Source organism: Pantherophis guttatus, chromosome 13 (assembly GCF_059756535.1).
Source record: "Pantherophis guttatus breed Tessera chromosome 13, ASM5975653v1, whole genome shotgun sequence".
Classification (NCBI taxonomy): Eukaryota; Metazoa; Chordata; class Lepidosauria; order Squamata; family Colubridae; genus Pantherophis; species Pantherophis guttatus.
In genome coordinates this window covers 3989408-4016861 of record NC_142075.1, presented here as the reverse complement: position 1 = coordinate 4016861, position 27454 = coordinate 3989408, and the positions used below count along the sequence as shown (strand labels likewise).

The 27454-nt window shown below is 44.5% G+C and overlaps 1 protein-coding gene across 3 annotated transcripts in view; it reads left to right on the top strand.

Moving 5' to 3' along the window:
* The window catches only part of MAP2K5 (mitogen-activated protein kinase kinase 5), a 168808-nt gene extending 145728 nt beyond the window's left edge, over window positions 1-23080 (top strand). For all 3 annotated transcript variants that reach the window (XM_060694751.2, XM_060694752.2, XM_060694750.2), the window contains one exon: window positions 21347-23080. In XM_060694751.2, coding sequence (XP_060550734.2) covers window positions 21347-21454 — 108 coding nt within the window. In that variant the 3' untranslated portion in view covers window positions 21455-23080. The remainder of the gene's footprint in view (window positions 1-21346) is intronic.
* Window positions 23081-27454: the final 4374 nt, after the last annotated feature.

Below are 27454 nucleotides of genomic sequence, written 5' to 3'. Positions count from 1 at the left end.
AGTGCTAAAAAAATAAAAAATAGAATAAAAAGGTTAAAAGTTAAGAACCAAGGCAATGGGCAGCCCCATCAACTACCCCCAAGGAAGCAGCCCAGCCCAAGCAGCTGTTCCGGAAGGCCAGGGGAGGGGTGTGTGGCTCTCCCCTCTGTCTGTCTGCATTCAGAGCCTGCCTGGGTTAAGCAGAAATGCCATTTCGGAAGTGATACCAAATGGGCTTTTCATGCTTTCCCCCCTGCACAGATACAGACAGTGAATGAAGGCAAATAAACGTGTCCCAGGATACAGGATCCAATCTGGATCGGACTACCAGAATGTGGTAGAGAGAAGTTCCCCGAGGATGGGCTCCAGCATGAGTCCAAAAGCTCAGAAGACTAAACCTCTGGTTCTGGTGACCAACCTAGATTGGATCCTGCAGATCTACACAATCTCTACCTCAGGGGTGTCAATGGGCCAGATCCAGCCCACGGAGTGCTTAGATCTGGCCCTGGAAACAACGAAGGATCGGCCCGCGGTGCCTCTGCCAGCAAAAATGGAGCTCCTGAGGGCCACGCATGGTCTTCCCGAGCTCCGTTTTTGCTGGCAGAGGGTTGCAGGAGGTGGTCACAGCCGGAAACGGAGCTCTGGAGCCCCTTTTCACTGGCAGAGCGCTCAGGATACCACAGGCACCCCCCTGGCTCCTCGAGGTCATCACAACCCTAATACGGCCCTCAATGAAATTGAGTTTGACACCCCTGCTCTACCTTGTGCTCTTCGGCACATTTTGTTTTTTCCTACTTGTCCCTGATTATCTTTCATCTTTTTGACTGGAAGGCACCTTTGCATCTCCAGCAGTTGGGGCCAACCAGTTGAGACGAAGAGCCTCTGCAGGGCCAGTCAGGACAGACCATGCTCTTCTTTTGATGCTGATGGACTTTGCTGGTGGTGTGTTTGAAACCTCACTGTAAAGAGCCAACTGGAGGGTGGGTGAAGGTTATTCATAAACGTTCATTAAATAGGAAACAGCCTCTCTGAGGCATTCTGGGTGATGATGTCAGGATGCAGGTACCTGTAGCAGAAATTGTCCTTTGCATTAAGTTGCATCATTTACACAATAACATCATTGCACCAATGTCAGAAATTGTCCTGGGGATGTGGGTTGTTTTATGTGAAGTGCATTGTCTTGCGGTCCATCTAATCATAATTAGGTTGTTTAAATGTCTACAGAGATTGTCAGTCATGCAGGTCATGGTTATACCAAAGGTGTTTTTTCAAGAGGCAACTGGGCTTCCTTTGTTTTTCCTTGAAGACATTTCACGTCTCATCCAAAGAAGCTTCTTCACTTCAGTTCAGAACTGAAGAAGCTTTTTGGATGAGACGTGAAATGTCTTTCAAAGAAAAAAAAGAAAGTCCAGTTGCCTCTTGAAAAAGCATCTTTGGGGTCTAACTAAGCTTTGTTGTCTTGAGGTCCACAAAATCAAACAAGATTCGAAACAAAACAAAATCAAACAAAATCAAAAAACAAGATTTTTGTCCAACAAAAATCTGCCATAATAACAAATGCATTATAATCTATAACAAGCTGACTTCTAACAAACTGAATTTGATGTATCCATGTCTAACTAAATCATTTTCAAGACATCTAATGTTGATAAAATTATGCAAAATTATTACAAATCCCTGCTACCTTTAGATAAGAATAAAAGACAGGAAAATGTACAGTATTGGGAATGCAGCATTTGATTCAATGTGTTTACTATAAAGTGCAAGTATTTTTAGTTAGGTGACAATCAATTTTTTTTAAAAAAAATTGCTATTCTCTTTAATGGTTTTTCTATCATGGGATCCCATGTTAGGCAAATACTATTATCTCCCTTAAAGCCACTGGGAGGTCCATGTCGTTTTGTGGCCCATTAGAGAGAGGAAGTAATGGATCTCCTACCTTCCATTAAAAGTTTGTCCTTGCATAAAAGCTGTTGACTAAATCTACAGATAAGCAGTGATGACAACTCATGGGGTTCAAACTTGTAGAAACGCAACTGCGTAGTTATAAGACAGAGGAAATGTAAATAGAATGGAGTTGACTTTCTGGATTGTGAAATCAGAATCAGAATAACAGAGTTGGAAGAGTCCTTGGAGATAATCTAGTCCAACCCCCTGCCCAAGAAGGAGACCCTACACCAGTGATGGCTAACCTTTTTGCCGTCGCGTGCCAAAAGCGGGGGGAGCGGGGGGGCTGCGGGTGCAGGTGCCCACATCCATAATTCAATGCGCCCCGCCCTCCCGTGCATGCTCACATGACCTCCCCGCACTTCCCACTGCTTTTGGCACACGATGGCACAGTAGGCCCGCTTTCCCCCTCCCCAGGCTCCAGAGGCTTTCTAGGAGCCTGGGGACGGCAAAAACAGTCTTCCCCATCCCCCCGGAGACCTTCCGGAGGCTGGAAACAGCCAGTTTCCCAACTTCCGGTGGGACCGGAAGGCCTGAAAATCAATTGGCTGGTGCGCGCATGCGCGCTGGAGCTGAGCTAGGGCAACACTCGCGTGCCCACCAATATGGCTCCGCGTAGCATATGTTAGCCACCCGTGCCATAGGTTAGCCATCACGGCCCTACACCATTTCAGACAAATGGCTGTCCAATATCTTCTTAAAAGCCTTCAGTGATGGTAGCACTCACAACTTTTGAAGGCAAGCTGTTCTACTGGTTAATTGTTCTCACTGTCAGGAAATTTCTCCTTAGTTCCAGGTTGCTTCTCTCCTTGATAAGTTTCCATCCATTGCTTCTTGTCCTGCCTGTAGGTTGCCTCCCCTTCTTTGTTGCAGCCCCTCAAATATTGAAGCACTGCTGTCATATCTCCCCTAGTTCTTCTTTTCATCAGACTAGACCTACCCAATTCCTGCAACCGTTCTTCATGTTTTAGCCTCCAGCCCACTGATCTTCTTTGTTGCTCTTCTCTGCACTCTTTCTAGAGTCTCAACAACTTTTTTATATTTGGTGACAAGAAAATAAAAAAGCCACTTTATTAATTTACAAGGCAGTGAATTTGTTTTGCACCTTGCAAAAACAGCTAATCCAATTGCTTGAAAGTCCTCTTGAATACAATAACAGGGATTGGCCGGGAGAAGGGAGGGGGTGTGGTTTTAAAAAGCTATTTATTTATTTATTTATTTATTATTTGTTTATTTATTTATTTATCAAGAGCGTATTAGATAATAATATGGTATTATTAGGTATTAAAGGTAGTAATATATATTAATACGTATTAGGTAATAATATGGTAAAGTCTATGTCTGTATGATCAAATTAATGCATGTGAAAAGACAAAAGGATGCCAATCATGACTTCTCAATGCCAACCACATGGATGCCACTGTGCAAGGAATCCTCATTCTCTTCCCAGCATTTATGAATTGCCGGTATGGATGGAACATGGACTGTGGAGTTGTAGGTCCAAGAATAACTAGTTGGGGAGGTGCATTCGCACCACACCACCCCCACATGCGCTCACGCCCCCGCACGTACCCCATACACCCCGCCTCCCGTGCATGCGCAGCAGAGACCCGATGACCAGCTGGCCGGTGAGAGGCGTTCGTGTATGCGCGGCGGAGCTGAACGGGGGCGAGGACTCGTGTGCCCACAAAGGGGGCACTGCATGCCACCTGTGGCACTCGTGCCATAGGTTTGCCATCACAGCCCTAGTTCATGGCAGTCTGTCTCACAGACACAGTCTCCTCAGGATAAAATCTAGATGCAACTGTCAAGAGTCGGGTTAGTGTCAGGGTTCCAAGTAGCACACCCAACGGAATCAAAATTCCAAGGCAAAAATATTTATTTATTTATTTATTTGTTCTTATTTCTATACCGCCCTTCTCCAAATAGGACTCAGGGCGGTGAACAGCCAAAGTAAAAAACAGGACATACAAAATTTAAAAGCAGTTTAAAATAATTAAATATTTTGGCCGTAAATTAAAACAACCCAATTTAAAATCAATTTAAAATTTAATTCAAGCCAGCCCAGCTAGTTGAAATAAATGGGTTTTCAGGGCCCGACGAAAAATCCGGAGACTGTTATTGTACGCATCTCTGGGGGGAGGTTGTTCCAGAGGGTGGGCGCTGCCACAGAGAAGGCTCTCCCCCTGGGGGTCGCCAGCCAACATTGTCTGGCGGACGGCACCCTGAGGAGGCCCACTCTGTGCGAGCGTACTGGCCGGTGGGAGGCTATTGGTGGCAGAAGGCAGTCTCGTAAGTACCCCGGCCCTAAGCCATGGAGCGCTTTAAAGGTGGTCACCAACACCTTGAAGCGCACCCGGAAGACCACCGGGAGCCAGTGCAGCTCGCGCAGGAGAGGTGTTCCTCAAAGTATAGATTTATTAGGCATGTCATATTGGTGCATCTGGGGAAACACGACTCTAAACCCCCCCTCGGGTCTCCCCCCTAGTTAAACGTAAAAAAAAATTTCCCCTGCCCATGCAATCCATCACATGGTCCACTCAGGCCACAGGCCACGGGTCAGTTGGTCTCAGATCCCACCTCCTCGCACCTGGTGGGAAAGACCTTGGTTCTCCGGGGAAAGAATTTTATTTTGGCTACAATCCCCCCCTCCCGTTCCCACAGCTCGACTCATCTTTGCTGTGGCAGCCCTGAAGGTGCCAGGGGAAAATGGCTGCAGGGCTGACAGCAGCTTCTAAAGCTGGAAGATCTGAACTGATACCTCCAGGCCTCGTTTTGCTTGTGCCTCAGAATCTAGATCTGTTGTCATCTAGAATTAACATTCAGGAGGGAAAAGGAATATAGGTGTGGCTGTGCGTGTATTGCATTGTCCACAAGGTCCGACACATGCAGCTGAATAGCAGCCACAGCTGTGGAATTAGTCCAGTTCTCATTACTGTTGGCTGATTTACCGTGTCAGGAGGCTGAACTGATTTCCAGCAAGTGATAAAATTACCTTTCCCACCCACCCCCTTGATTCTTTAAAAGAAGTACCTTTTTTCCTTGATTCTCCTTAAAAGAAGACGTTTAGGTTACTTAATAGGAGATCAAATATTTTAAAAATCCAGGATTAAAACTAAAAGCAAACAAAAGCAGGAAAATACTCCCTCGACACAGTCAGAATTAACAGGACAGGAATGAGTCAAAACTCCCGGGAGAAGGCATTTCAAAACGTTGATAGTGGAGGTCACCACCACCAGGGAGGCCCTTTATCCTGAAGCCCCCCCAGCCCTCGTGCCCCATAATTGTCCTGCCTCTCTCCGAAGGCTGAAAACCGTGCAAATGCACCGTCAGGCCCTGTGGGACACTAGACTCCGTGCATGGTTGTGTGAACAGATTTGAGAGTTACAGCAGAGGCTGACAAGATGATGCTTGCTTGTTAATCTAGGACACCATCCACCAGGGACCCTTCCTACACTAGCCCCGCCGAAGCCAGTTGTGTTTGTGTGCCAGTCCCTTCACAATTGGTCTCAGCAGGTAAAAATAGACTTTAAAATAGGTTGAATTGGCAGGAGCTCAGCGACGGAGGGTGAAACACAGGAATTGACGTTTTCTCTTGACGTAATGTGTGAAGGGCCTCAGGCTCCCGTTAGGGAATGGGAATTTCGATCTCCTTAATTGGACCTTCACAACTGGGAGGCTCCTGGTGCCGGGAAGACCCCCATTCCAGGATCCAGCCCAAGGATGGGCCTGTGCATGGCCATGAAGCATTTTCCATCCTGGGCAGCAGTCATGGGATCCAGTTGTGGGAATTGTCGTCCTTCTCACCATCCCTGCGTACGGAGTTGAGACAATACAGGATCTCCGTGAAGAGCAGCTAGGCAGAAGGCTCCTTAATTGGATTTCCTGATGACTGACAGGGTTTCATTATCACAGGAACTTTCTTTGGTTAGGCTGCCCCATGGATGGGATGTCCCCCTTCCCCCTCCGTGCTCTGCTTTATTCCTCCGAATTCCCGGTGGTGCAATCACAATGGCGAACGAGCCTTTTAGCACCTTCGTTGTCTCCTTCCCTCGTGGCAGCTGGACCCAGCTGGTTGTGAACAAGAGAATGTTCTACCGACAAAGCCCTTTACACACACACACACACTCACTCTCTCTCCCCCCCCCCCCGGCCGACACAGTTTCAATCGTTTTAAAAAACACACAAGCACACACACACACCGCCAAACCTGTTGAGGATTCGAAGTAGCTTGAGATGTGGAAGGAGTGTTAAGTATTTGTAATGGGGAGATGAGGGCCCCAGGGACGCAGGGAGATAAACAACCACAATTAAGGCCAAATCTGCCATAGCAGAATCCAAGCTAACATGTGCCCCCCAGACCGTTTGGGGAGGGGCGGCATTGAGGGTGATAAAGGAATTGATTTCTGTCTTGTTTACACTTTGCCAGCCCCATCTCCATCAACCCGGGAGATAAATATTTCATACATATCCTGATTTTAGTTAATTTTCCCCCTCCCAGATCCTCACAGTGGGTCTGCTTCTCTTCTCACAGTGACCAGGCCGAAGTTTCTTCGGCATTCATACGGAGCGGCTAATTGGCTATGAAGGGCCCCTGTGTTTAAATGGGCTTGACAGGAATTTAAATTTTGTTTCAATCAACCTCCGCCTTTGCAGCCTGCTCCACTGTCTAATTTTTAAATTAAACATCATTTTACATTATTCCTTCTAGATAGACTGGCTTTCAGTTCCTGGTTTGAATGTCCACTACAAGCCCACAGCCACCCTTGGGGTTCATGAAGGCCTTGCCTGCGACTGGTCAGTCGAGAAGGGTCCTTCGGCAGAAGCCCATCGGCCTCTGTGGGATTGAAGTCCGGCTGTGGAACGCCAGCCCCTCTTGTAAACCAGTCACTGCCACGGTTCTGTATTCAGCTCCCTGGGAGTAAAGAAAGGAAAGGGAGGTGCTACCCCTGATCTGGTGGAATTGACCAGGGGCTGAATAGTGAAGAGGTTGGTTGGTTGGTTGGTAGGTAGGAGAGCCTGTGGGAAATGGGTTCATGCAGTAGAAGGTGAGGATACAGGTAATCCTTGATTTATAACAGTTCAATTAGTGACCATTCAAAGTTACAAGATCACTGGAAAAAAGTGACTTATATTTGTCACCCTTACGACTGTTGCAGGATCCCCATGGTCGCATCATCAAAATTAAGACAGTTAGCAACTGACTCACATTTATGACGGCTGCAGTGTCCCGGGATCATGTGATCACCTTTTACGACCTTCTGACAAACAAAGTCAATGGGTAAACCAGATTCACTTAACAACGATGTAGCTAACTTAACAACTGCCATGATTCACTTAACAACGGCGGCAAGAAAGGTTGTAAAATGGGGCAAAATTCATTTAACAAACGTCTTGCTCAGCAACATAAATTTTGGGCTCAATTGTAGTCGTACGTTGAGGACATCCTGTATTTTCTCCTCCAACAGAACCTCCTCCGCAGTAGTGGGGAAAAGATGTCAGAAGATCCATCCTGGGACTATCCTGTATTGTCATTGCATTGCAGGAGAATGCTGTAACTTCTACCTAAAGCAAAGCCAAGTCACAGATTATCTAGGTCCATGATGGTGAACCTATGGCATATGTGCCACATGTGCCATATCTGTGGCACGCGAGCATTGCCCTAGCTCAGCTCCAGCACACATGCGCGTGCCAGCCACCTGATTTTCAGGCCTTCCGGGCTCACCGGAAGTTGGGAAATGGGCCATTTCTGGCCTCCGGAGGGTCTCTGGGATGGTGGGGAAGGCCGTTTTCATCCTCCCCAGGCTCCTAGAAAGCCTCTGGAGTCTGGGGAGGGCAAAAAACGGGCCTACCGGACCCATCATGCCATCACATGCCAAAAGCGGGGGGAGCGCAGGGGGGTCACACGTGCATGCACGGGGGGGTGGAGCGCATTGAATCATGGGTGTGGGCACGCACACGTGCACCCCCCCACACAACCCCCACTTTTGGCACGCAACGGCAAAAAGGTTAGCCATCACTGATCTAGGTTGTTTTGTCATGGAAGCCTGACTTTCTAGCTAGGTTTTATTAATGCTTTAATTCCTTAAGTGAAGAGATAGAGGAGATGTTTATCAGGTTGCAGAGATAGTATGGGGTACAATACTTATAGTAGAGAGAAAGAAAATTCAAAACTTTGAATCGTCGTGTTGAATTTGATTTGGATTTGGATTTGGATTGAATGTGATGATTGAAATAAGCTGCAAATTACAGAATGAAGATTAATTGAGACACATGCAAAACTCTTTATTTAAGGAAATAAAAAACCCAATCTCTAGAAACTGTGTTAAGACAGGGATAATACAACGTGTGCAAAAGAATTAGGAATAGCGGTTGACTGAAAACCGCATTGGACCGGATGGTTATCCATGGCTCTGAAAAAGGAGGAATACAACTTTAGGCTGTATCCACCAAAGTATCATTTCCATGTTATTTTCCCAATGTATTCTGCTTTAATCAGACCCTATCTTGAGTATGGTGCCAACTTCTGGCAGCGCTTGTTAAGAAGAATTCAGAGAAATTGAACAGGTTTGGAAAAGGACAGCAAAGATGACCAGGGAATTAGAACATTTGTGGGGAGAACCTGAAGGAGCTCAGAGAAAAGAGGGCTAGGAAAAGATATGATAGCCCACTTGAACTATCTGAAAGGATATTCCATAGAAGCTCAGGGATAGTTGCTCTTGCGCCAGAATGCAGGACATAGAATGATAGATTTAAATTATAGAACAGGTATAGGTAAAGGAGTCCCTGCGGATTTTACTCCGCTAGTCATTGCCAACTCTGGGGCGTGGTGCTCATCTCCGTTTCAAGGTCAATGAGCCAGCGCTGTCCAAAGACATTTCCACGATCATGTGGCCAGCACAGAGCGCTGTTATCTTCCCACTGAAGTGGTACCTATTTATCTACTTGCATTTGCCTGCTATCAAACTGCTGGGTTGGCCAGAGCTGGGGCGAGGACAGGAGCTCACCCCGTCGCATGGAATTTGGGTCTCGAACCCGGGCTGCCGGCTTTTCAGCCAACAAGCTCAGCGTCTTAACCACTGAGCCACTGTGCCATCCCTAAATTACAGAAAGGCAGATCTAATTGAACATTAGAATATACAGGTGGGCTGCCTTTGACTTGAATGTATTTGAAACAGAGACTATATAGAGATGCTTTAATTTGGTTTTTGTATTAAGCATAATAGCATCCAAGACTTAAATCTTTCCTCCTTTCCAGCTCAAGAAATCTGTACTTTTATGCCTTGACCCACAATGCAGACTCTTCCATTTATGAAAGGACTAGTAGATGTTCCAAAATCTTAACAGCGTTTTATTTCCTTCTCCCTCTGCCAATGAATCAGGCACTGGACTCTCAAGAGATTGGAGTATGGTGGTAGGTGATGAACTGATTCACACAAACACTTTTGCAACTCTAAACAGTGTTGATCTCTACCTCCATTGCCAGCAACCCAGATGATGAGTAAAATACTTACTCTTGTCCTGGCCCTGTAACAGTGTTGTTGCAATGGTCCAGGTAGACCCCGTTTCTCCTTCACCTGACTCCGTTTAATCTGCCTTGGCAAATTGTAAAGCTGTATTTGACTTATCTGGAAGTAACCTTAAATTGTAATCTTGTAAGGATTCCTGTGCTGTTTCCCTCTCTCCTTCTCCTAATGAGGTTATGACCAAATGCTCATTATAATTGCTTTAGACGCCTTTTAATTTTCAAGCTTATTAATCATAAGAAGAGTTATTTAAAATTGCATAAATTAATCTTAGATTAAAAGCCCATCAAAGTCTCAAAACAATTAAGAATAAGTAGGATTTCCCTGGGGCAGCAAGTTTTATTTTAATAGTGTAGCCAGGTGAATATCGGAACATTTGAAGTGCACGGATGATTAATGTTTCCGACAATTTTGGAGGAGAGATTTTAAAATGGCAACTCCGGAGCTTACTGTACGGTTCAGATCTATTGTCTCTCACGTCCGCTAATGAGCATTTTAATTACAGCGTGGAATAGGGCACCGAACCATGCGAGAGGCCAAATCCTCCATTGGAAAATAGCGATGGAAAAAAGTCAGTTTCAATTTGGCTCCTTGCTGGGGTTGTGTTTTTACTGCTGAAAGCACGTGGCTGGTAGAGAGGATTGGGCAGGAGGCTGCAAGTTTGTGTTCCAACTCAGATGGCCAAATAAAAGGCCCGTTCATTGGCTCCAGCTCCTTGTTACCACTTCTCGTTCTTTATGCAGTAATAGCTTCTCGTTTCCTGTGAAGCACAATAAGATCTTTCCAATAGGCCAGAGAATAATGCTGGATCCATTGAAGAATTTAATTTCAGCATGTTCTAAATGTCACACCTGGATGAAGCAGACCCTTCTCCATTTTCCTTATAGCCCAATTAGAGGAACAGGAGAAACAGTCACTGGCTAGTAGCAACCAGCTCTTTGGGGGCAAAATAATGGCAGCACCTCCAGGCTTCGTTGATATGACTAATTGGACAGATGGGCCGACCAGGTGAGAGTAGCTGATGGGTCTTCCACTCTCAGTGAGAGTGGGGATTTGCTGTCTATACACATATATATGTATATGTTTTCAAAGCATTTGATTAGGTTAACAGAGTTGGAAGGGACCTTGTAGGTCATCTAGTCCAACCCCCTGCCTAAGCAGGAGACCCTACACCATTTCTGACAAATGGCAGTCCAATCTCTTCTTGAAAGCCTCCAGTGATGAAGCCCCCAACAACTTCCGAAGGCAAATTCTGTTCCATTGGTTGGTTGCTCTCAGTGTCAGAAAATTTCTCCTTATTTCCAGGTTGGATCTCCTTGATCAGTTTCCACCCATTATTCCTTGTCTGGCCTTCGAGTGCTTTGGACAATAGCTTGACCCCCTCCTCCTCTCTGGCAGCCCCTCAAATATTGGAACACTGCTGTCATGTCTCCCCTGCCACGCCCAGTTCCTGCCACCGTTCATCGTATGTTTCAGCCTCCAGTCCCCTCATCATCCTGGTTGCTCTTCTCTGCACTCTTTCTACGGTCTCAACAACTTTTTTATAGTGTGGTGACCAAATCTAGATGCAGTAGTCTAGATGTGGTCTTACTAAGGCTTTATAGAGTGATATTAGTACCTCCCTTGATCTTGATTGTATCCCTCTGCTAATGCAATTTAGGATTGCATTGGCTTTTTTGGCTGCCACTGCACATTGCTTGGCTCATATTTAGCTGGTTGTCTACTAAGACTCCAAGATCCTCTCACAGTTACTGCCATTAAGCCTGGTTTCACCCAGTGTGTCCTTTTGGTTTTTCTTGCCTGAATGTAAGACCTTATTTTTCTCTACAATTAATTTCATTTTGTTAGATAGGTGTTCAAGTCTGTCAAGATCCATCTGGATGTTGAGTCTATCATCTAGAATGTTGGCTATTCCTGCCAGCTTAGTATCCTCTGCAGTGTATAAGCAGACACACACATATATATAATGCATCACACACAATATGGTTATGTCATAAAAGAAATAAAAGAAAACAAACATTTTATTTATTATGAAATAAACAAACAAACAAACCATCTGGAATAAAGAGAAAGAGAAAAATGACTTTCAGAAAGGCCTGTGGGAATGCTGTCCTGCCCTTTGAGCAGACTTCTGGGGGTTCAGAAGGGGAGCCTTAGGGAGGACTCGTCCACTTAACCTTTCCATGTGTCAAATGTGGAGCCCAAATTTTCTTTTGGAACATGAAATTCAGCCAATGGCGATCTCTGCTAACTAAAATAAAAAAGAAAACCAACAATTGGGCAAATCCTTCGGGGTTTTGAGGAGAAGAGGACAGGATGGTGTGGCAGGACTGAAGCCCCAAAGCTTTTGACCTGTCTAAGGCTAACATAAAGGAGCCTAACGGTTGGTTTTTGCAAAAAGCTGTAATATGGTTTGTTATCTTATTATTGCTATTTAACAAACATTACAGTTTGCTGCAAATAATATTGCTATTGTGATTACTTAATTATAATTATTGATACAGCTTCTTGTGAATTATTATTATTATTATTATTATTATTATTATTATTATTATTATTATTATTTCCAGCCAAAATACCCAAGTAAATGTGGTTGATTTGGTTGAATGTGGTATGAACCCAGCCTAAATTTTTTGCTTATGATTAAGCGTGACTTAATGGCTTAGTCAACACATCTTGGTAAAACAAGCCAATTTTTATGTGGATCCAACCAATAAGTATCACCTTCTATTCAATAAAGAACTTCCACATGAAACCAGAGTATTTTTAAGGAAAGAATTCCTACAGAATTGCTGTTTTCTGTTTTGTACAGAAGGATTCCAGAGTCATGCTCAGCTGCCAGGTTCTTGTTTTACAAATCGAACGGTGTAGCCTGAAGAAATACTAATTTCTCTGCTGGCTAAGGCACTGTGGGTTTCCCCCCTTCCTTTTTATGCTGTCCTGACTCAAGTCCTGACCAGCAAGCGTGCGATGCCCCCAGCCCTAATGTGCCATTAACGATAGGTTAATGTACAGGATAATGTTTGACAGGCTCTGGGTTCATTACGCTTTTGAGTATATAAGATCTTTCTTGCAGAGGCCCATGGTCTCATTGCATTGTATCATGCAATAAAAAGACCCTTTTAATATCACACCCTAATAAACTGTACTTGAAGTGCCATCGGAGGGCACCACAGCCCTTCCAGCAACATAGCTTCCGGTTGCAACAGTTGGGAATTTCCATCTTATTTTATTGTTTCTGATCCAGATGTTTTCTCAGACTTGTCTCTAAAGGAAAGGCGATGGCCTCTGTGGTTTTGGTGCAGAGATAAATTCAGCTTTTCACTTTTGCTTACCATTGTGGGGCATAGCAAAGCCTTACTGCAAAATCCATGTCAACAGCAGGTACCCCTGAGCGAGTAGGGTCTCAGGATTGGGCCTTTGATGGATGGACGTTGCTGGGATCCAGAATGCTGTGCTGGACTCTACAAAGCTTCTGCTCAACTTCCAAAAAAAATATGCTTGTTATGATTTTGAAGTCTGAAAGAGCTTTGAGAATATTTTTCCTCACCTGAGGTCCCGAACCTTTAAAGAGGAAGCCGAATTTTAGATTCCTTAAGTTCCATTACTTAATGCATTTAACATACACAAGATTACAATAAAGAATGTCTGAGCATGCTGTGCTGTGCAATAAACCACTTTGCTTGCCTACATTTGAAAAAAAAAAAAAGCTGCATAACCAGCCAAAGGGCCTTATGAAAAAATGGGCCTCAGTTCACAAAAAATGTTCCTATGGGCCACAGTTCTCTTTTCATCTTGATCCTTTGTTTCTTGTTCTGCTCCCTCACTCCCAATATCTCTGTGCAAGAATGTTCAATTCTGTACCCGACCCAGGCACAGTCTTCTAAAAAAAAAATATTGAAAAAGTGATGACAGAAAAATAGCCCATCAAATCTCTTCCAAAATACCCCAAACCTGCAGATTTGAAATTCTGATGTCAATAATAAATTTGAATAAAATGAGCAGCTGCAACCTTCTTAGATAAAGTCACTCTCCTTCCACCAGCTGTAACAAAAGAAAGTTTTGGAACAGAAATGTTTGACTAACTATCCAATATAACTGACAATGCCGTTCTTTCTGCTTCTTCAGGAAAGCGGAAGCTCTTTTGATTGTTTGAGGACTCAGCAGGTAAAAAAGTTCAGGAAAGTTCAATCAGAACTGAGCTGGAAAGGTCCTTGGAGGTCTTTTAGCCCAACCCTGCTCAAGCAGGAGACACTATACAATGTGAGACAAGTGGCTGTCCAGTCTCTTCTTCTTTTTTTTTTAATTAAAAAGTTTTATCAAATATTACAACAATTTTTCCCATCCGTCCTCCCCCCCATCCCTCCTCCACCCTCTCCCCCCAACCCCCCTCCCCTCTCCCCCCAACCCCGGACTTCCCAGAGCAAATACAGGGTATAGCATTTAACAAACATAAACTAAAATATGCTAACTTTCTATAGACTCTTGCTCTTTAACTCCCCTTTCAACTAACAAAACATAATTCAAAAAGAAAAAATAATTCTCTTTTTCTTTTTTTTTTCATTCATAAGCTATTTGAAACTTTTTAGTCCAATATTTGTTTTGAATTTAGTCAATCCATCTTCTCCATTCCGATATATATCTTTCATTTGAATGGTCCTTCAAATACGCTGAAATTTTTGCCATCTCTGCTAAATTCACTACTTTTAATGTCCATTCTTCAATAGTAGGTAAGCCCTCCTTCTTCCAATACTGCGCCACCAGAAGTCTGGCTGCTGTTATTAAATTTAAAATCAATTTGGTCTCTATAACCGTACAATCTGTAATTATACCCAACAAAAAGAACTGTGGAGTAAATTTTATCTTCTTCTTGAGAATATTTTGGATAATCCACCATATTTTTATCCAAAATGCCTTAATTTTTTTACATGTCCACCATATATGATAATACGTGGCATCATCACATTCGCATCTCCAACACTTAGGTTGCAAACTTGGATACATACAGGCTAGCTTTTTAGGATCTAGATGCCATCTATAAAACATTTTATAAAAGTTCTCTCTTAAATTTTGGGCTTGCGTAAACTTTACATTTCTAACCCATATTTTTTCCCACGTTTCCATTATTATTGGTTCTTCAAGCTGTCCAGTCTCTTCTTAAAAACCTCCAATGAGGTTGAACTTCTGGTGGCAAGCTGTTCCACAGGTTAATTATCTTCACTGTTACAAAGTTTCTCCTTAATTCCAGGTTGCTTCTCTCCTTGATTAGTTTCTATCTGTTGTTTCTTGCCTTCAGGTGTTTTGGAAGTTAGGTTGACCCCCTCCTCTCTGTGGCAGCCCCTCAAATATTGCAATACTGCTATCATGTCACCCTGGTCCTTCTTTTGTCCAGACTAGCCATGCCCAGTTCCCGCAACCGTTCTTCATTCAGTTTCTTCAGAAGCAGAGCAAGAAAGTACACATTGCTTTGGGGAGGTGGGGGAGGTTCATGGCTCAGATCGGTCCCAAAACAAAATGAATGCAATTGATTGGTTGGACAAAGAACCCTGGGGAGGTCCAGGGGAAAAGGGGGAATTTTATCTATGCTGGTTTTCGCGTGAAAACTTTAGAACTGGCTTTGCTACTTCTGTGCCTATGTGGGATTATCAGTACAGTAATTCTACTCTTGGTAAAACAACGTCCCAGGAGTTTCTTTTGCTGCATTTGCCAACAGGACAGATGAAGAAAGTCTTAACATCTGGATTAAGGATAAACCCAAGAAGGAAGGGAATTGGGAAAGTGCCAGGCGCAATTGCTGAACAAAACTAAATGCTCTTTGGCCTCCTCCTCCTGCCCTCTAAAGGTCTTGGAAAGAGTTAATCGCCTTACACAAAATTGGTGGCTCTAAAAAGGCAGCCTTACTCAAGAAAACGAGATGTGACAAGTTCATTTAAAATGCCTGTTTTGTCATTGTTTATCTCATTTTCAGAGTTGGCAAAGAAAATTAGGCTGGCTGACACTCACCCACTAGCATCTCCAGGCCTCTGACCTGACCTGACCGGGGCCGAATCTTTTGCCCCGAAAGAGTGGACTTTCCCCAGAAGATGCTTGAGCCATTCCTTTCTTCAGCCCTTGAGCCCATGAGAAACTTATTAGCATATCTTCGTCTTTAACAGCGAGCAGAGAATAATTGTTATTTTTGCTTCTTGATAAATGTGGGCCATGTAGGATTAAGGTCCTACTGGGCCAACAGAGACTCCTTAATGGGGAAAATGGTATTTAGTGGGTTGATTAAGCAAGGAACTAGTAGAAGGTGAGGAAAATTAAGATGTGTTTCTTTAAAAATACAGAGAGGCAAACATGTGTCTCCATCTTTAACATTCATTGTCTTGTACCTAATACAGGTAGTCCTCAATTTATAATAGTTCATTTAGGGACCATTCGAAGTTACAACAACACTGAAAAAAGGGACTTAAGACCATTTTTCACAATGACGTCTGTTGCAGTCTCCCCAGGGTCACATGAGCAAAATTCAGACGCTCGACAACTGACTCGTATGTATGACGGTTGCAGTGTTCCTGGGGTCACGCAATCCCCTTTTGGGACCAGCAAAGTCAATGGGGGAAGCCAGATTCACTCAACAACCCTATTACTAACGCCACAACTGCATTAATTCACTTAATAACTGTGACATGATAAGTTGTAAAATGAAGCAAAACCTATTGTCTCGCTTAGCAAGAGAAACGTTGGGGTCAGTTCTGGTTGTAAGTCGAGGACTACCTGTCTTAGCCTAGTTCTGATGGATGCTGGGCTCCTGCTCTCAGTCCTGGGGTTTTGTATCAGGCACATTCATTCCCTTAGTAGATCTCTCACAATTGTTTTGAGCTGCACTGGTACCAAACAAGGAGCTCTTCATCCTTGTAGGAATGTTGCCTTGACATGACCGTCTTTTCCTTCTTTCTACCTTGCAACCCTTGCAGTGCTGTAATTGGGTAGTAGCATCCTCTCAATGAAGACAAGGCCACAGGCCAGTCCTGCCAAAAAGAACTCTGAATTAAAGAGGCAAGAAAGGGCCACGGGACTGAAGGCCAAGCTAGCTTCTCCACTGATGGCTGAAACTCAGGGGAAGGACTAAGAGTACCGGCCTTGATCAGATACAGGTGCAGGGATGTCCAAGTTGGGGCCAAGCCCAGAGAATAAGGTGATAAGCCAAGAGGTGCCGAATGGATCATGAGCCAAGATCTGACCTTGATGGCCTTCAGTTCACAGACTTCTTAGCAACAGCCTTGCTGGATTTAGGAATTCTGGGAGCTGTTGAACATCTGGGAGTTGCCACAGTTGGGAGGCATTGGGTTAACTGCTGGCCCCTCCCTTCTTTAAAGTGGGATCCTTGTGGGATCCTTCTGCAACATCAGCTCCTGCCCTGGTTCCAGAAACAGAGGGGCCAGATCCCTCACCCACAAAGTCTCTTGTCTGGAGGAGTGTTCACCGCTAGAGAAAACGCATTTCAGGCTTCTGCGCATTTACATTTCTGCACCATTACTTGATAAAATGAAGGGACTCTCTACTGGGAGATTTAAGAATTGTGGAATTTTTAGATCTGGAGCAATATTACTCAGGAATAAAGGGCCTCCCTCCCCCTCCCCTGGAAGCTGGTGAAGCGCAGAAGGACCCTCATTCTCTTTTCTTCCCCTCTCTCTCTTGTTTTCCATTACTTCCTTCCATGCTTGTTGTGTTCTATTTGTTTCTTCGTTCTTTAGAAATGAGAATGTCGGGTTAACAAATGGGGTCTGTCTCTTTCTAACTGCCTGGAACTTCATTATACCTGCATGAACTGCCAGCTCCATTTCCAGTGTGGCTGGCTTGTTCTGGTGCCCACCCCCCCTGCCCTCCAGCCTCTCTCACCCCCTCCAGCTCTCCGCTTCTTCCTGCCCCAGGAAAATCCACCACCACCCCCGCCAAGGGGGAAAGCATTGAGACAAGGGCAGCTTTCTCTGCTGTTGCTGCTGCTGCTTCCTTCTTATTTCTCAAGATGACCTCTCTTTGGGGGGCAGAAGAGGCCTTGCCCTTACATCTCCTGGGTCTGGACAGCTTAGCAAGTGGGATCATCCTGCAGGAGATTTTTTTCCCCCCAGCCATTCTTCGGCAGTGACTGCTGGGCTTTTCATACATACTTGTTTCTTAGGTTGCCATCCCATCTTTTTTTTTTTTTTTTTTAATTTGATTTATATGCCGCCCTTCTCCGGAAACTCAGGGCGGCTTACAATGCGTTAAGCAATCTCATGACTCTTGGCATGTCACAGTGGTTACAAAGGATGGCAATTAAACATTGACATTGAAATCGCTCCATCAGAATCACGTAATGCAACCAAGACATTGAGCTCACCTCAAAGTTCTCCAGAATGAACTGGCTGGTTAATTTTCAGAAATGTCCATTCCAAGGAAATGTTCTGTATCGAGGTCCAATCATCTCAGTAGCAACCACTCGTAGGGTCAGGCCCACTCTAGAGAGAGGGGCAGTCACAGAGAAGAAAAAGATGGACCTTTCCTCCAAAGCATCTGAAGGCAGGACAGGAAGCAATGGGTGGAAGCTCCTTGGAGGCAGATCCAACTTGGAAATAAGGAAGAATTTCCAAACAGTGAGAACGATTAATGAGTGGAGCCACTTGCCTCAGGGCAACCTGGTCTCCCCAAATATGGGAAGGCGCATACTGCTCCTCTTTCGCCTTTCAGCCCCAATCCAGGAGCCTTTGCGAAAGGGGAGCAGTACGCTCCTTCCCATATTTGGGTAGACCAGGTTGCCCTGATTGAAAAAACAGTATCGTGTTTTCCGTTCCATAAGATGCTCCTGATCATAAGACACACCTAGGTTTAGAGGAGGAAAACAAGAAAGGGAATATCTGCCTCTGCCTCCCAGCATCCATCCGGTATTCATCTGGCTAGCGTCCTTGTAACAAACAGCCTGGTCAGCTGCCTGCTCCATGTCTGCTGCCTCTTCCTGGAAACACTGGAGCCTTCGCCACTGAGCAGCTGATTGGCGGTTGGATCGGCCTCCCGGAATACCACCAATCAGTTGTTCCAGGCGGCAGGATCACTGCCGCCGTTCACCACTGCTGCCTGTCGCCCATATTCGCTCCATAAGACGCACAGACATTTCCACCCACTTTTTTTGGGGGGGGAGTGGGTCTTATGGAGCAAAAAATACGGTAATCTCTCCCCTAGTACAGCTAACAAAGCGAGGAGAACCTGTGGCTTAGAGGTTAATACATCTACCTAACATGCAAGTAGCCTGGGTTTGAATCCCAGAAGGGTATGGCTAGCTGATGAGAGCCAAATAGCTTGAAATAAATCTATATTCGTCTCCCTTTATTTCTTGGTCAGTAAATCTAAATTTAACACTGTCATTGGAGGCTTTCAAGAAAAGACTGAACAGCCATTTGATCGGAATGGCGTGTGGTCTCCTGCCTTGAGCAGAAGACTCTGAGGACCTTTCCAGCCCTCGTATTCTGTGTTCTGTAGTGGAGGACATTTATTTTTGTTTTTCCAAACCTCTTGCCAGCCATTGGACACTCAGGAAGGCCACTTCCAGGTTTGCCCTTGACTGTCTTCTGAGGACTGGAATTTTGGCCGAACTGCCAGATGGCTGGTGCAGCCAAGAAATGACTTGGCCCATTTTTCTCGGAAAAAAGAGATTCATGCTGGAAACCAGCAGAATCTGCCTAATAGCTGATCTTGCTAGCTCTGTGAACCTCCTGCTCCCTTGCCTGCAACCTCTTGATTTGTTCCGTGACTCTGGTTGGGTTTGTGTGGCTGCTTATTTAAAAGGCAAGACAGGTAATTCCAGCCTTAACTGTGAATGAGGACATCTTTTCTGCTCCTCCAGGGATCTCCATGAGTTTTACAAACAGTTAAGCGAATTTAACCTTGTGGCATTTGCTGAAGAGTGATTACTGTAAGGAATCTGGGTCCTGAAGAACTAAGCATGGGATTTGAGCGGAAGGACATGGCCAGGTGGGGGGAGGGGGGCCACAGGGGTCTGCCTTGGGTCCTGACAAATACCACGTTAGGCAATTAAAACAAATAACACTGAAAGTATACAATTATTTCCTTCTTTAGTAAGAATCTAGAGCAGAGTTTCTCAACCTTGGCAACTTTAAGATGTGTGGACTTCAACTCCCAGAATTCCCCATCCAGCATTTTACCTTCTCTTGAAGGTAAAATAGTTGCTGGATTCTTTGGTTTCGTCTTGCACAAAACCATCTAGATCAGCGTTCCTCAACCTTGGGAACTTTAAGATGTGTGGATGTCAACTCCCAGAATTCCTTAGCCAGCCACAGTGTCTGGGGAACTCTGGGACTTGAAGCCCACACATGCTAAAGGTTGAGAAAAACATTATTTAGAGGCAGGGGAAAAGACAAGACAGGAAAGAGATCCCAACACTATTCATCAGCAGGAGGAAGGGTTTGAAGTCAAGCAAGGGTGCATCTGAGGACACACTTACCTTGGGGCAGAAACGGGGGGAATTTAGAATAATCTGAAAGCTTATTCTAAATTCTAAGCTTTACCCCATCCAGGGGGTTGGAGACATTGCAGTCATAAATGCAAAGTGACACAGGAAGGCCTTCCCTTGCCTAAAGAGCAACACACCAGTTGTGGCATCACTTGCATGTTACTCCCCTGAAGTCCAAAGGAGATTAAGTAAATCCCCATCTTCCTAATGTGATTACATCTCAAAGCTTCTTCTTACCAGCATTTTCCTCTCTCCCTGTCCCCACGCCATCTGTGCATCTTCTGTGCCTATCTGCTTCTTTCGTGTCACACCCTTCAGCCCAACCAGTCCTTTGCTCCTCACACTCCCACCTCTTCTTGAAGACTTTGGGGCCATGTTACTAAGTCATTAGTCTTGAAGGAAGTTACGTATGTTGGAGATGAGTAAAACATGTCACTTAGACCTCTAAAAGAAAGTTGCACGTTTTCAAAATTATTTCACAGCTCCTCCTTCTATCCTCCCGTTCATCCCAAATCGAAGAGCAGAGAACAGTCCTGTGGCCTTCTGAGAACAGGACATCATGCCGGTTATATGCCGGTCTCATATGGCCCAACACAAAGCACAGAAACTGGTAGCATCTGCCAGAGCTTTCAGATCTGGGTTCCTGTTCTTTGCTTTTCAACCTTGGCAGTAAAGTAATTCAGAATCCTAGAACAATGTTTCTCATCCTTGAATAACTTGAAGATGTGTAGAATTCAACTCCTAGAATTCCTTAGCCAGCATGACTGGGGAGTTCTGGCAGTTGAAGGCCACACACGTCTTCTAGTTCAGGGGTCTCCAACCTTGGCAACTTTAAGACTTGTGGACTTCAACTCCTAGAGTTGAAGTCCACAAGTCTTAAAGTTGCCAAGGTTGGAGACCCCTTTTCTAGTTGCCACGGTTGAAAAACATTGCACGAAGGCCATCTCCTGTTGCCTCCTTAGATGATCCTGGACTCAAGAGAGAAAAGGGGGCTTCTCCATGGCTCCCACCTTCTGTCTTTGTGTAACTGCAGATCCCACATTTTGTCCTGCCTTTGAAATGTATCAAAATCAATACAAAGAGGAGAATGTTTCCAGCACATGGGAAACCTGTTTTGTTTTATCTTCAGCTGCTTGAAAAGCCCCTTTTCAGTTCCCAGCATGTACTGAGCCTTCAAAAGAAAAACACACAGTTTATTTTTCAACTTAAAAAACACAGAGAGAGACTGATAGTTATACATGAGCTACATATTTCAATGGTAAAACCCCACCCTCTTTTTAGTAGGTTGTGTTCACACAGTCGGGATGTCTTGCAAAAGTCTTTAGCAGGATGACAAGAATGTTGCATTTCCTTCACTCCTCAGCTCTTTGACCCTCTTAACTGAACCCACTTTTTCTTCTTTTAGGGCCACCTCTTTATTGTGCAGTACAATGACGGGAATGCCGAAGTGGTCTCCATGTGGGTGTGCCGGACCCTGGAGGAGAGGCGTTTGCAGCAACAGGGATCGCAGTGAGAGGAAGAGAGATGGGCTGCCTCCCACGAGACAGCAGCCTCCCAAGAGCTTCATGGCAAATGCATTTCAGAGTGGAGCCTGCCGGGAGAGAGACGGGGTCTTTTTCTTCAAGAAATTCAGCAGGAGTCCTTTGCCCCCCCGGCTCTCACTGCCCCCTGCATCCTTAAGACAACACGAACATATATTTTATAAACCGAATGTATATATGTTGGCCTCCAAGTATTTTATACGCTTTGGGGTCTTTGCTAGCTAAGCATAAGGACATGAGCAGAAAATGGAGGTCCTGTGGACTCGGTCAGGTGCCTGCTTTGGATTGGGATTTGAAACTGAACGTTAGATGATGGACCGGTGAAAGAAAATGGATCAAGATGAAAGAATAAAAAAGTGTAAGCAGTATCTGCCAAAGGGAGCGTGCTAGATTTATTTTTGGAACAGACAAGTGTGTGCTTGCACTATCCCCTATACTCACTTCTTATGTAGGACGAGGTGGACACCAAGGACATCAAGAGATTTTAGCAGAAGATGAACAGGAGGGAAAGTTGGGTTGGGCTTTCATTTGCTGATGATGTTATTCCGTTGAGCAGTAGAGCAATTCCTTGGGGTTGGTTTAAAGTTCATTCTTAGGGGAATTCTTGCCAGAACTGCAGAAGAGGTGCTGCTGGCCATGGTTGATCGCAAAGTTGGACCCTTTGATTGGAAGCTTCTTTTGTTCCTATTCAGCAAGCCTAAGATATACTTAAGTCACTGATCTCTCTCTCTCTCTCTCTCTCTCTCTCTCTTTCTTTCTTTCTTTCTTTCTTTCTTTCTTTCTTACTCTCTCTCTCTCTCTCTCTCTCTCTCTCTCTCTCTCTCTCTCTCTCTCTCTCTCTCTCTGTGTGTGTCTCTGTCTCTCCACAAATGTTGCCTGAGGCTGATGTGACTTATCATTCATTTGTTCAATTAAATGTGTATGCTTGTTCAACCAACACCAATGAAAGCTGCAATAGCTAGGTTTTTAGAACACCAGGCTAAATTGAGCCTGGGCAGTTGGTGACTGAAGATGGTCTGGGAAGCCATACTGTCAAAAGTGGCCTACTGACTTAGCAGGTTGTGTGAACCGTGTCATCCTATTAAGCTGCAATGTTTTTATTTGTTTATTTATTTGTCACACCAATATATCTTCTGCCGATTTACCAGACTCTAGGTGGTGTACCTGGATAATGCAATTTATCTGTTTGTGTATAACGTTATGGGGGATAGCGATTGTGTCTTACCTAGTTCAGGGTTTAGTATCTTAGGCGAAGCTACTGCAACTGATCCAGATGAAGTCTATCCATTAACCTCACCAAACGGAGTCATGTGTCAAATGGAGACCAATTCAAAGAAGCGAGGCTGGGAGTTGTGCAGCCCTCTGATGTTTTAACCTTCAGTAGCTACTCTGCAAGAAGGACCAAAAACAGGAAGAAGGAAATTGTGCTGTAATCCAGTCCACCAACAACCAACAACCTCTGGACTCAGTGTAAAAGGAGTCCAGCCTTTGATAGCAAAAAAGGTTCTCTGCACTCTAAAACGTGGACCTATTGCCCTCTTCAACTTTTGCCCCCATCTAAATAATTATGACATTAAAAGACTATGTTGAAAGTTTAAGAATTTGGGTCTTTCTTAGTAAAGGTAAAGATTTCCCTGTCCAGTCATGTCCCGACTGTACAGCATAGTGGTCATCTCCATTTCTTAGCAGAGGGAGCCAGCGTTATCCAAAGACATTACGACGGTCATGTGGCCAAGGTGCATAGGACACTGTTACGTTCCCAATGAACTGGAACCCATGTATCTACTCACATTTGCATGCTTTCGAACTGCTAGGTGGGCAGGAGCTGGGCGAGGACGGGAGCTCACCCATTGCATGGCACTTGGGTCTCAAACCCAGGCTGTCAGTTGTCCAGCTGTTTTTAACCACTGAGCCATTGTGCCCCTCAGGGTTTTTTTAAAAATCACTAATATTTCATCGTTGTTCTAAATTTGCTTTAGAATAGAATAGAAACTTTATTTAGTCGTTTGACCATATTTTTCAAAAAAAACTAATGCAAATATACAAATAGATACAAAAAACCACAATTGGACATGTTCACAGTAAGTTGTCATCCCGACAGTTAACCCCAATCTTATTTTAAAATGCTGTTTTCTTCAAAATGGCCTTTGAAATCAAGAGTGCAGACTTACTAGTGATAACGCAGGTTCCTTCCCTGCAAACAGTAAGACATTCTTGAGTCTTTTAGACCAGTGCCATTGTTCTTTTTAATGCACTCCAGCTCCTCTGCTATTTATTCTTGAGGAAGTCCTTCAGAAGCCCACCGTCTTGGGGTGGTTGATAGGAAGCAGAATTGCTTACCGAGAAGGCTCTGTTTGTGGTGCTCCATCACTTGAGCTCTGAAGAAGGATCCAAATGGGTTGGAGGCCTTTTGTAGCGCGAAACAACTTCTGCTGAACAATTACAACTCCTAACCGTTACTTTGAAGGCAGCCTGGAAAAGGTTCTGCTTCCTTCCTTGAAGGGATCATCCATCTCCAGGTGAAGGATAGAGATTGCAGGCGTGAACTGATAGACGAAAGTTTGTCTTAATTGCTACAATGTCACAGCCTCTCTGGCAGATAACACTACAATGAATGACTCCGTGGACTGGTGGCTGCAGATGCTTTTTCTAAAAGTGAGACAAATTTCCTTCCCTTCAGCCAGTTGGGCTGAAACGGCTCTTTCTTTTGCTTCTTTTCTAACACTTCGCATAGAGCACTCTGGTCTAAAGCATATTTCTGTTTAATTTAATTTAAAAATCACATTAAGTTCCCCATTTACTTACATTAAGGTTTTTGGGGGGGCAAAGAAGACAGTTGCAGCCTGGAGTTTACTGCTGAAGAGCCTTGCGTGTTTTTGAACCTTATTTTCATTTATCAGCCATACCTCATTTCATTCATTTCATTTCATTTATTAGATTTCTATACCGCCCTACTCCCGAAGGACTCAGGGCGGTGCACAGCCAAACAATAAAAACACATACAATACAAAATTTAAAAAATAGAATAAAATCAAATTAAATAATTTTGGCCCCGACAAATTTAAAACCCCAGACTTTTAAAACCAATTTAAAATTGAATATATAAATACTAAAAGATGTTTAAAATTTTAAAAATCTTTTATAAAAGAGGGGGAAAATTAGGCCAGGCCGGCCTGGTGAAATAGTAAGGTCTTTAAGGCGCGGCGGAAGGTGCGCAGATCCGGGATCCTCCGTATCTCTGGGGGGAGCTCGTTCCAGATAGTAGGTGCCCCCACAGAGAAGGCTCTCCCCCTGGGGGCCACCAGTCGGCATTGTTTGGCTGACGGCACCCGGAGGAGCCCCTCTCTATGGGAGCGTACCGGCCGGTGGGAGGCTATTGGTGGTAGTAGGCGGTCCCGCAAGTACCCGGGTCCTAAGCCATGGAGCGCTTTAAAGGTGGTAACCAAAACCTTGAAGCGCACCCGGAAGACCACCGGGAGCTCGCGCAGGAGAGGTGTTACATGGGAACGCCATGTCGCTCCCATTACCACCCGCGCGGCCGCACTCTGCGCCAGTTGGAGCCTCCGGGTGCTCCTCAAGGGGAGCCCCATGTAGAGAGCAACTATTGATAATCCACACTGATTCTTTAAGCGTGTTTTAAGGGAATAATGTGTTCTGAAAATGTCAACATTCAGTGACAGCCCCACTAATAAAGATGTTTTGCATCTGATGATGCTTTATAATTAGCCATTTACCCATTGCACCCAGCTTGAATTAACTTGTTACACATAATACAAAATGATCTCAATTGGATGTACAAGGTAATATATAAAATGTGAATAGTCTTGTCATTATTTTTGTTGATCATCATGTAAATCTCATCTTGCATACCTGCTTGGTTTGATAATTAAATGCAATGTTTCTTTCTTTCTCTTCCTACTGCAAAGGATCAGCAAACCCTAATAAGTCAAGGAGAACAGTGGAAAAAATGGGATCACAATTAAATGTAAAGACAATGAGCAATAAGCCTTAGAATTGAGACTTAAGATACTGAAGTGGTGAAGAGCTTCTGCCTTTCAGGATCAATCATCAACAGTAAGGAACAAGTCCTCCAGCGCTTACTAGAGATGCCAGGAAGGCCTTGGCAGAGACCTTCAGATGCCAGGATATCTACAAAGAACCAAATGGTGCAGGCAATGATACTGTGGCATTTTGTGGAAGTGAAAGTTGGACTTCAAAGAAGCAGGACAAGAAGGACATTGATGCTTTTGAACTCTGGTGTTGGATAAGACTCTTGAGAGTACCTTGGACAGCCAAGAAAATAAACAAATGGATCACTGAATCAATCAATGCTGAGTTCTCACTTCAAACCCAAATAACAAGGCTCAAATTGTCAACTTACTTGGGGTATATTACACAAAGACCTACCTTTCTGGAAAAGGCTTTAATGCTGGGAAAGATAGAAGGATGACAAGCAGCAGGGTGGATAATGCAATAGTTATAAAGAGCTGTTGGAAGACCTGGAGGACCATGTTAGGTATGGGATGGAATTCAGAAAATCAATGTGATTGCTAAGAGTCAACAACAACTTGAGGGCACTTTATCATCCATGAACAGATACGTCCCATATTGGAAAGGCTGCATGGGGTGGCAGTTGGTCTAGACTGGAGAAGTCCCAACTTAACTGCATCTCCAACTATAACATGACTGTGGTCCACTGCTTCTCTCTTAGGCCAGCCTACCTCACATTTCCACAATTGTGGAAAATTGGAGGAGGGGATGTTCTGCATATGATCATGAGAAAAAGTGGGACATGTATCTAATAAACACTCAACAGGGGTGCTTTGATCGTGATTCAGTGAGCTGCTTCTCTCTGCTTTTTGTTCTAGTAGCATTCAAGTGAATTCAGTAATTCCTTAAATGCAGCCCCTTTCATGTTTGGAAGCCTGGAAAAAGAGATCTGAAGGACTTTGGCAGGAATCAAGGCATCCTCCAAGGGAAGGAATGGGCACCAGTTTCCAGTCACTCAGCCACGGAAAGATGTTTGCTTTGCACCATTTCTTGAACTTGGCTTTGGCAGTGGGGTCGGAAGAGAAGTGGGTGGGGGGGGGGTCAAAAAAAGTCATGGTGGCATCATCAGCCGTGCAGTCAGAGCCCTGTCCACATTTCTGATATGCCCTCCTGTTATTTTACTTTTTTATTCTCTCCCTGGGGCCTTCCATGGACACCCCTAAACCAGCTGCCTAGATTTGGGGTCACCTGGAGCTCTTCTCTCGCCCCAAATGCCATCCAGGCAGCATTGCAATTGTTTCTGAAGTTCCTCCAATTAACTCTCCCTGATTAACTTTGCTCAGCTTTAGCTTTTAGTCAAAGAGAAGAGAACAAGGCAGAAGAAATTAGTTTCCATTGGTTTTTCATTATGTATAAAATATCAGGCTGATAACAGGCTAAGGAGCATCCCTAACAATGAGGGGAAAATAAGTCCAGGGCAGAGGACAGGCAGGGTTGTCCATTCCTCTTGATGGGGGGAGCTGCAATTAAATAGCTTCAGTTCTCTCTCTGGGGGTTCCTGATGGGAATCGGGTTCATTGCAAGCAGCTAAGTAACCCAAGTTACTCTATATGGTGTCATTGCCATCAGGGCTCATTTCTGGGGAGTTTCAATTTGGCTTGTGTAACGCAGCCTCCCCTGACCGGGTGTCCTGCAGATATACTGGACTGCAACTCCCAGAACCCCTAGCAAGTCCAAGCATCACTAATGATTCAGCACACATGAAGGGTGTCAGAGAGGGAAGGTTAAAACAATCAGTAAGGATGTCCTAATTCTCCTGAGCCGTGTTGACTGTCTCATGGCTTTGATGACTGCTGTGTAAGGAGCAATGAAATAATACAAGTCGTATTATTTGTGGAAGGTGTAAGAATTACACACTTTTTCAGGAAAGCATAACATTTGTTAGCTGTTATTAAGCACTTAGGAACACCGAAGACCGATTA